The 10,740-nt window shown below is 38.3% G+C and overlaps 1 protein-coding gene across 10 annotated transcripts in view; it reads right to left on the bottom strand.

Moving 5' to 3' along the window:
• Positions 1-180: 180 nt before the first annotated feature.
• Positions 181-10,740, bottom strand: part of DOP1A (DOP1 leucine zipper like protein A) — a 114,340-nt gene continuing 103,780 nt past the window's right edge. For 7 of the 10 annotated variants that reach the window (XM_019830895.3, XM_045057773.1, XM_019830896.3 and 4 more), the window contains 7 exons: positions 10,032-10,184; positions 8,791-8,927; positions 7,845-7,900; positions 6,828-6,992; positions 3,794-3,923; positions 2,768-2,827; positions 181-779 (listed from right to left, as the gene is read on the bottom strand). In XM_019830895.3, the coding sequence (XP_019686454.2) occupies positions 474-779; positions 2,768-2,827; positions 3,794-3,923; positions 6,828-6,992; positions 7,845-7,900; positions 8,791-8,927; positions 10,032-10,184 (1,007 nt within the window). In that variant the 3' untranslated portion in view covers positions 181-473. The remainder of the gene's footprint in view (positions 780-2,767; positions 2,828-3,793; positions 3,924-6,827; positions 6,993-7,844; positions 7,901-8,790; positions 8,928-10,031; positions 10,185-10,740) is intronic. The other 3 variants (XM_019830898.3, XM_045057772.1, XM_019830899.3) reach the window with 1 other exon arrangement.

Here is a 10,740-nt window from a genome sequence, read left to right as displayed (position 1 = left end):
CATAGCCCAGGCTTCAGTTACTCTTTATTCCTCTTAGTGCAGGTATATGGGAGAACACTAACTGTCATACTTGACACCAAGCCTCTGCCAGAGAAGCGCCACCATTCTGATACTGGAATGTGGTTAATAATGGAAAGAAGATCCCAACGAGTCTAAATTAAACAAAGCCTGAAACCAACAGCAAAAAATGTGCAGTGTGTATTTTGCAGGTTTAAGACAACTCAGGACAATAAAACAATGGACTATATATGTATATATAGATCTCTCTTAGGCACCATAATCAATATGAGCCAACAATATTTAAACTTGATTCAGGCCACATTCAGACATTTGCTCTTATTTACAAATATTTAAATTAAATACAACCTGAAATGTGTTTTGTTACATACAAAAAAGAAAAAAAACCTATACAACTCAGAGCAATGTTTGTTTTAAATAATTACATTTAACTAAATGGAACCACTTGTGGTGCTTCAAGTTTTTATGACCCCTTCCAGAAAATCTTTTTCTACCATCTCTTCTATTTTTTGCCTGGCTTTGCTGGAAAAGGGTTTGTGGTTTTCCAGTTTCATGTCCTTATTCGGGAAGGTGTTTGAGTAGAGGATGGGGCTCCCTGAGTGTCCTACACATCGGCTGGTGACTTTGCTGTTGAAGACTTGGCTGAGTACATTGAAGAATGGCAGCAGCTGCTCAATACTGCGCACGGTGCAGATGGTAAGCAGCAAGTGCCCCGGCTCCCAACCCAACGTTCTCCCTGAGTTGTCTTCCTCTGGGTTTTTCTGTAGAAACACAAAGGGAATTGTTATTATAGAGATACAGTACATGAGAACATTTAAAAGGGTATAAACATCAGCAACAGTTAACAAATACAAGTGATGACATCAGGGCCCCATTCCAGACTTGATTAAAATCGTGCTTCTGACTGAAGCATTTTAGTGCCAATTATTAGGTACAGATAGAGGTGTCCAACACTGTAGTAATATTTTCCAACTGGACTGCACAGGTAAGCTTAGCAGAGTCAGTTTTAGATTGAGTCAAATATTAAAAATTTATGTTGTGCTTTGCATATACTCAAAAAGCTCCCAGATTTCTGGATTCCCACTAATGTAGTAACCAAGGACTAAATCATAAAGTGACTGCAGAAGAGGGTTAGGAAGAGACAAAAAAGTCTTCTACGTTTCACCATTAGTAATCAGTTAATTCCTTTTCAGCCAAATGGCTTAAATTTATTACCACAAGATGGTAGCATGGTTTGGAGGGAGTAATTATTTTCTCTATGAGAGAAAGGAAAAGAGCACTCAGGAGAGACACTGCCATCTGTTTTTGTGTTGTGTAAACAACATGGGGAGGAGAGCTGCACCTAGAGTCAAAATAACTGGGTTAGTGTCTGGGCTTTGCAATTTAGTGTGGGACATCCTTGGGCAGGATACAGAAAATTCCTCATTTAAAAAGATGGGGAAATATAATCTGTCTTCTGACAAAGAAGTCAAATGAGAGTGCAGGTGAAAACTGTCAACTAAATATAAATGCAGTTAAAATCATTCATTAAAACTAACGAAGAGATTAGTTTAGGAAGCCAGCTGGATTATATGAAGTTGTCGATGTCAGTCTATCTAGGAAAAGTTAGGAGAGAACTGGAGATGTTTTGAGTTTGGGGGGAATCACAGATATAAAAACACACTTAGAATGAAAACAGACGTGAATTGGATAGAAAATGGGGGAAAAATCAGCAGGTGGGACTTAGAAAGCAGAACTGCCATACTGAGGAGTTTGCCTGTTGCTGAGAAACTTGCATTGTTTACCTAATATTTAATATCACTAGTTTCCTAGAGGAGATGGCAGATGCAAAATACAGCTTATTTTCTCGTATGCGATTACAAGGTTTGTCTGCTTATTTAAAAATGAAATCCTGAGAATGGAAAATAGATTTAAATTAAAAAGGAGCAAACAAATCCTCCAGTTCTCTATGGCCAGAAAAAAAGAAAGTAATTAACCTCTAAGCTAAACTATAGGATATAGAAAGCCTCCTTCCATTCAAGAAAACTTGAATGCTGGTTTTAAGGACCATCCTGGGAGACTGACTTTCACATCACTGGCTGCTGTTAAGTGGCTGGCCACATCACCTATTAGTCCCCTGAATCAAGCTGCAATTCAATAGTGATTAAAGGATAAGCAGAGATGAATTTACCCTGAAGGAAAATGCATAATATCCTTGAGAGAGAACTAAGGTAACCTTTTGTTTATATTCCTGCCAAGATGTACATTTTTTAAATGTTTAAAATGTTTTATTTTCGAGAGAGCATGAGCAGGGGAGGGCAGAGAGAGATGATGACACAGAATCAGAAGCAGGCTCCAGACATTGAGTGTGTCTGCACAGAGCCCGATGCAGGGCTCGAACCCATGAACCGTGAGGTCATGACATGAGCTGAAGTCAGACGCCTAACCAGCTGAGCCTCCCAGGTGCCCCAAGAGGTACCTTTCAGAGAGGGGCTTTTACTAAGCTTGTGACCAATAAAGAGTGCACCTGTTTTGGTGTTCTGCTCCTCTTCATCACAACTATACCACCTCCTCAAAAATAAAAGCCAGACATGTTCCCATAAAAACGATTTCTCCTTTAACTTCACCAGTCTACACTTGAAGACAGACTTCCTTCCTGTTTACCTCTCTTGTACTTGTTGAAATCCACACCTGGGTTTGTGTCTCAATATTTGGTCCAGATGTGGCAACTTTTGCTGCCACATCACAAGCATCAAAAAGCCACCCTCACCTGATGCTTGGCCATCTCCAATCCCTCCAAAATCACTGTCTTAAAGTCCTCCTCCTTGTCCTGTGGAAGGAAAGAGGAGAACTCATAGCCTTTGTTCCAATGAAAAGTATGTTTGGCCATGAAGACCTTGTTTAAAGTGTGGAAAATGCTTTCTAATCAAAATTGTTATCTTATTCTGTGGGACACATTTTAGGCAAAAGGCTGTCTTGTTTATCCCATAGATACAGAGAGGAGTCTTACAAAAATTGTCATTACTAATGAGATGCAGGGATGACAGAAAGTGCATGTGCCTGGGGTCATAATCATCACACAGCTTCTGGGTTTGTCGTCATGATTAGTTTTTCAAACCCCTATGATATTAAAGGGAAAAGTACCTAAACTCTGGACCCAACTTTCATGTCTGCCCTTTTACTTCCTTAAAGATTTAATTTTAAATCAAGCTCCTCAGATCCTTCAAGTGCAACCTCCTCTTTAATCCTCCAGTTCTCTATGGCCAGAAAAAAAAGTAATTAACCTCGAAGCTAAACTCCTTCTCTATTCCATTTCTATAGTTTGTGCAGTGTGGTTTAGTTTAGGGGCTGCTGCCTGATTAGGGGACCCCAGAAGACTGGAAAATTTCTGAGCACTCAAAGCACATACTGCAAATTAAGACTCTAAAATACCTGGGTCATCCCCACACTGTACATTTTGTAACAAAAATTGTTTTTTTTAATTTTGTGATGCTTTATTTTTTTGTAAGTAATCTCTACATTCAACATGGGGCTTGAACTCAACAACCCTGAGATCAAGAGTCGGATGCTCCACTGACTGAACCAGCCAGTTGCCCCTGAAAAAACTTTAATGCAAAAAAGACAAAAGATTTGAAATAAAGGCTCACTGGTGAGCATGCCAAACTCATTATTATTTTCTTGGGTGAAGATCTCTAATTAGCCTGAGGCATACCGAAAGATACAAAATACATAATACATGATATAAATACATTTTACCAATTCTGTCTTCTTACACTTAAAAAGAAGAATGCGGTACCTTTGCCCTTTTCCGAAGAAGTTTTGCTAGTCGAACTACATAAGGTTTAAATTCTCGTTGATGTATGCCCTGCCTTCGGACTTCCAAACCCGAATCATCGGAGGCTTCTGGGATAAAGGCCCATCGGTACCTATGTACAGAAGAATGGTATCGACACTGGTAAGACAAGATGTGCCATTTGAGACAAGGCCACGTTAAGTGTAGTGGAAAGAACGTGACCCACTGCCTCAACAGATTCCAGTGCCAGCTGTGCCAGGTGCAGCCCCGTCACCTAGGACAGGACTCTCAACCTGACCCTTTTCTTCACCAGCAAATAAAGATACTATTAACCATCTCCTAGAGTTGTAAAGAATAAATGCATATGCAAAGTCTCATCATTGTTCTTCATGAGCACAAAGCCAGTAACTTAAATGATTCCATCCTCATTTGTTAATTGGCAAAATCCCCACCGTATACTTGGCCAAATGCCCTCCACATAGTAAGGGGGCAAAGAAATGAAAAAAAACATTAAGTAGGACTTCTTTCTCATGACCCTTGTATTTTTGTCTTTAATAATAAATAAAATTAGTATCTGACTATGGGAAAATTTTGAACAGTATAAAAGGACATACCAAAGAACGGTAGTGTCTCCCTCCCACCACAGGGTCCATCAACATAGCCAGTTTCTTGTGTTGGCATCCAGAATTCATGAATAGAGCACACATGCACAGAGCCAACCTCCTCTTCAGTAAACTTAAAAAACCACGACTGCTGCTTGTGATGATTTAATTAGATTTAATTGTGCTGATTTAGATAACATGTAAAACCCCACTCTCTTTAATAACTACACAGTACTCCAGTGTTGGAATGTACTGACTTAACCAGCCTCCTAGATCGTCTCGTTATTACAAGTAGCACCTCGATGGATGCACTTACAATACTGACTTTTTGCATATCTGACTGTACAGTGGTAGGATAAAAACTTGTAATAGCAGGATTATTGGCTTAAAGAGAATGTGTATTTTGAATTTTGGTAACCACAACTCTGGAGAACTGGACGATATCAATGTACACCTCCAACTGGAGTAAGAATGCTTCTGTTAAGGTTAAAAAGAAATACACTTTTAGATCGTTACCATTATGATCACTATTTATAATTGGAAGTTCTCTTAGGAGTAATGGCTTTTCCACCATTTATAGGCCCTCTTCTGTGAACTCTTTATTCTCTCACTGACCCATTTTCCTGCTGGGTTACTGATTTGTACATATTAAGCAAGTTAGACTTTTGTCATAAACACCGTAAATATCTTTCCCCAACTTTCTACTTTTTCCACTTCATGGTATTTTTTTTTTTGTCACAAAGAGACTTAACATTTTTTTGCGGTTAAATTATCAAAGATCTTTAACTTCTGAAATATATATCATGTTTAGAAAGATACTAATCTTTCAAGATTAAATTCTCCAGGTCATCATCTACTACTTTATAGATTTTTTAAAAAATAGTTTTTTTAAAAAAATTATAGTTCTACAGCCTTTTCCATCCTTTTTTTTTAGTAACTCTGTCCTAACAGGATGAACTAATTTTGGTTCTGATCATGGAAGCTAACAAGTCAATACGATGAACATACTACTTAATGGTTCTTCCTAGAGCACTGGAGACTAGCTTCTATCACTTTTTTGATGATAAGCATCCCAATTAATTCTGGCCACTTTGCTACAGTTCTGCGTGGGATTCCTTCCTGAATTTCTTCTTTATCAAGAAGTAGGTGTATATGGTTTCCAAATGGAGAAAAAAAAGGAACTGGACTTAATCTAAAAAGAATTTCTAGTTCTTACCGTTAAATTTAATGAAAAGTAAACTTGTGAAACAGCAATTTTGGGGGATTTAAGCATGTCCAATATAGAAAACAGATTCTGATGTCTTACTCTTTATCCTATTAATACTCCATTCCAGAAGAATAATATAATACGTTATATATAAATACATATTTGATCATATGGATAAATTCTTAAGTTAGCTATGTTTGATTAATCTTACACAGTTTGCCTATTTAAAAATTTAAATATGAAAAACCATAAATCAGCATTTTTGAACAAAGGCACTTATGAGAATTTATTTCTATTCAGTTTCTCCCTATTCCCCTCTGTTCTCAGTTCCCTATCATCTGAAATAAAAACCTTGATTCCAGTCTTGCCCATCTCTAGTCTTCTGTCCAAACTGCAGCCAAGGTAGTTTCTTTTTTTTTTCAACGTTTATTTATTTTTGGGACAGAGAGAGACAGAGCATGAACAGGGGAGGGGCAGAGAGAGAGGGAGACACAGAATCGGAAACAGGCTCCAGGCTCCGAGCCATCAGCCCAGAGCCTGATGCGGGGCTCGAACTCACGGACCGCGAGATCGTGACCTGGCTGAAGTCGGACGCTTAGCCGACTCGACTGCGCCACCCAGGCGCCCCCAAGGTAGTTTCTAAATGCAAGCCTGATAACATCACTGCATTCCTTAGTATGATTCAGTGTCCCTAGGTGAAAGTCCAAATTATCTAATACAGTTTACAAGCCTTACATAATTCAGCCCCTTTCCAGCCTCTTCTCACAATATTCTGCTCCGGCAATATCAATCTCAGCATTTCAGACAAGCCAGGTCCATTCTAATCTCCCAGACTCCCCATGTGCCTCCCCACTCACCACCTCAATATAAATCTGTCCTCACGGCTTAAAGCTAGGTGGGGGTCTTTGCTCTGTGACCTCAACAGTTCCTGCGTGTCAGCTAACAGAACACCCATCATGTGTTCAACTGTACAATGAACTGGAAGCTAGTGAGCCGTGTATCCCACTGTCTCACATATGGTAGGTATTCAACTTATTAAACTAAATGCTCTAATTTATCCACAGCAACCATTTACTTCCAATAACTGTGTTGAGCCCCCCACCACGTTAGTAAAAATTAAGAACATTTCACTTCTACAAAAAAAAATTTAAGTTAGTCTTAGATGTCAGTGACCAAAGCAAACATACTTTCAAAAATATCCATTTAATATCCTTGCTTTTATACTTACATCTGAAACTGAGGAAGATTTTCGGAGGGCAACGCCAGAGCCAAATCCAAAAATTTGCAAGCAGATAGATAGAGGTTTAACCATCGCTGGCTGTTATATGAAGTAGAAAAGCCATTACCTCCTGTGTAGGTTGTCTCCAGACCAGCCACAGAGGGGCCTGAAGTCCTGTAAGCAGGAGGCAGTGTGTCAGCAGCTGAACCCATTTCCTAATAATTCCCAAGGTGCCAGCTAGTATTTTCCTTCTGCTAAGTTTACCAGTAACTGCTGAGCAAGGTCACAACTAAATTAATTTCGCTGTCTTCAAATAAAAAGTTCAGTTTTTAAATTTTGAGAATGTAAAAATAGCACAGAAACTTGTGTTACACTCAAGAAATGTAAAAATACTAGCTGTGAAACCCAGAGACCTCCCTACTACTTGAGTCTGTGAAAATTGCGGGGGGGGGGGTGTCTTTCTATAAAAATAAAGTTATTAGGACAGGGGAACCTTTAAATAAACCTGGCATTGAAGAATAATATATATCCAAGACACATGGTGTTACAGGAAACTTTTCAATTTACACAAAATGGTACAAAAATTCCTACATAAAAAATTATAGTCATATTAATAAACTGCCTTTACTAAAAAGAATACACTTACAGTACATTGAGATCATTCTGGAAGGTTGGGACACATGGATACCTTAGTTACAGCTTACCTGCCATGAAAGGTTTTGCTGCATGTTTCATGGATAAGATCTGACCTACCAAAACCAACATGGCTCATGTAACTAAGACATAATTGCCTCAAACTAAATTTGTCTAGAGGACAAAGGCCCTGGGTGTTGACAGTTTAGTCTACTATGATTAAGGAATAAATGAAGCTATATTATTTCCAAATATAATTGATTATGTAGTAACAGACTAATATATAAAGTATTCATATAAAACTATATACTCTCCTAGTTGTAAAGTAACATTCTGGATGATTTTAGGATAATGGACACTGACAAGAAAATATGGAAATATATTACATATTACCGTGAAATATCTTCATCAGCAGTGAGTTCCTGCTCCATCAGTAAAAATACCTGTACCTGAAGACCGTGAAATTCATGTTAAATGTTTAAACTTAATATTTAATTTTTCTTTCAATCTATCTTTAGGCTCTGTTTTCATTAATCCAAAAATAAATTTTAGGATACAATCAAATTAAATTATACTGAGTTTGTGGAAGTTAAACTGCAAATCAAGCACACAGCCTTCCTAATAACTTGACAGAGCTGGGACGAAGCCATGCCTTTTTTTATTTGTCAAGGATGGAACAGAGTTACAGTTATTAAAAAAAATATATTAAAGCCAATTTCTTTGTGAGATTATAAATGCTTGGGTTTTCAGAGTTACAGATTCACTTCTCTTCCTTTACTCATGTTCCTTTATCCCCAGGTCCCCAAATGATTTAGATGAGGAAGATGGTAAGACCTGGAGAGAACGGATTGGTATAGTGGGATTGAGGAAGGTTTTACTGTTTGGGAGATAACAAAATCTTTGTGAAAGTCTCTCTCAAGGAAGCTTAACTAGGGTAAGTGCTACACTTCAAGAGTGAGGACATGCCTTATGTCAGTCCACTGGAATCCAACTAAACCAGCTCTCAGCACCCCAGAGGTTCTGCTATAGGCTGGAACCAGGCCTGGAAGCCATGATAGAGTTACCCATTTGGTGTACAAGAGAATAAATGAAACCAGATCAGATTAAGTAATGATTCACAAGGAGCTAATATTGGGAATGTTAACATATTTGGAAGCTTAAGCTGTATGGAGATGGACTCTGACTTGTTTTACCCTTTTCAACTGTAAAAACGATCAGTAACAAGCTTAACTAGAGTTCAGTTCTCTTCCAAGATTAGTTTATATCCAGTAAGCATTCTGATGCTAATCCCATTGTTTTACAGTTTGGATTTATGACCTGATGATTAGAATTAACTCACAAGTTCTGTAATCATGGTAGGCCAGAGTGAGGTAAGATGTTGTGGAGACATTCTTAAAAGTAATACTCTGAAAAACAGGAACACTTGAGAGTGAAGAGTTGGCACCTGGGGCAAACGGAGACTCTCAACCAATCTCTCTGAAAGAAATGCAGTGTATTTTCAGTAGGTTAATAATTAAAATCATCTTCATGTGAACTTTTCCATATAAGCTAGCCTACTACTTCTCAAACTTTCTGGTGGACTAATGAAAAAAAAAATTCCCCATAAAACATAATAAAAATGAATTGCTAGAAAAAAATCTAAAGAAGATATAAAATTCAAATGCCATTTTCTTATTGTTAGATGTGACAGGTTCTGTCAAACTGCTATAGAAGTTTAAAATGCTTACTCTAAATTTCTGTACTTATCACGGATGGGATAACAGACTGGTACTAGTCCATGGACCACACTTTGAGTAGCAGTGATCTGGTCAACTTAAAAAAAAAAAAAAAATCACAAGACAAATAGTGTGTATGTTGTATATCTGACATTAGGTATAAAGGCTAAGGAAAGGAGTCACTTCTCTTCCTAGAGAAATGATCTCACTAAAGAGATGACAACTGTCATTCCCAGCCCAGTCCCCAGGCAGTTGAAGCTGGTGGCTGCATCAGCACAATGACTCAGTATGAACAATTCTGCCCCAGGACCAGGAAGCTATCTGGTGGCGGAGCGATGATGAGTGCACTGGTACCCTTCAGGACACACAGGGCCACTAAACCCATTTGGTAAAGGTTATCAAAAACCTTATACAACTCCCCCCCCCCCCCCCCACAAACTACAGATCTCCAAATGTTACTTCTAGCCCCCAATTCCTGGCTCTGCCTATATTTTAGTCCTCCTTGAAACTATAGAACCCCTTATCCACAGTAAAAAAACAAAACAAAAAAAAAACCACTAACCTGCCTGCAGCAAAATAGTCATATGCCTCAACCTTAAACACGAATTCTTAGATAACTAGAACCAAACAATAAAATAGAGACCATATTTAGGCAAGTCCTACAACTCACTTTTTGATTTCTTTTTACATGCTGATGATGGTAATTTTTGTGTCAGAACAAACTTCTAATTCTACAGTGTTTTCCATCTACTTACACTTGGTATATTTTACCCTAACTTAACAGTTTAAGGAAAAGTATTTACTAAAGAACAACAACAATAAAGAACACAGTTTGGAAGACAGAGAAAACTTTTACATGATTTACCTTGTATATCTGGAAGATATTTCTGGTACTGGTCAATTTCACTGCTAAAAATAGCAAATGCTAATCTTTTGAGAAGCATGGCTCTTTGCTCTAGCTCCACATCACGGTTTGCAAAGAGATTAAGTGAACTGCTCTGAGCCACAGCTACACGAGCTGAAAAAAAGAATGTACGTGCGGTCATTTGAAAAAAGATTATTCTATTATTTGTTTGTAAAAATGGCTAGACACCTTATGGCTTCCAAGAGTGGGAGGAGCTTAGGGTAGAGGATTCATGGCTCCTCTCTGGGGTAGAAGGGCTGGCAAACAGACCCAGCATGTACAAGCCAGAAGACCAAAGGATAGGAATTGTGAATGTGGAAAGAGAGGAAAATTTAGAAAATCCAGAACACCAGCAATGCCATTTTATAACACCCTTTAATATTCCATGCCATCTGCCTAATTCCTCATTGCTTTAAAAATAATTTCTGGCCTGGCCTACCTAGCTCTCCATTCTTAAGTCTTGTCACTCACTTCCAGCTCACTCTTCTGTAGCCACACTGTGTTCTTGCTGTTCCCCACAGAAGATCTTTGTAATTTTTGTTCCCTATGCGTGGAACACTTTGTCCCTAGACCTTCCCAAGGTTGGCTTCTTTAGTTTCAACTGTGAGCTCTTCAGGTGTTACTTAAAATCTATCATCACCCTACCTTCTTCACAACTTCTTATTCCCTG

This window comes from Felis catus, chromosome B2 (genome assembly GCF_018350175.1).
Source record: "Felis catus isolate Fca126 chromosome B2, F.catus_Fca126_mat1.0, whole genome shotgun sequence".
Taxonomy (NCBI): domain Eukaryota; kingdom Metazoa; phylum Chordata; class Mammalia; order Carnivora; family Felidae; genus Felis; species Felis catus.
This window is presented reverse-complemented; position numbering and strand designations above follow the sequence as displayed.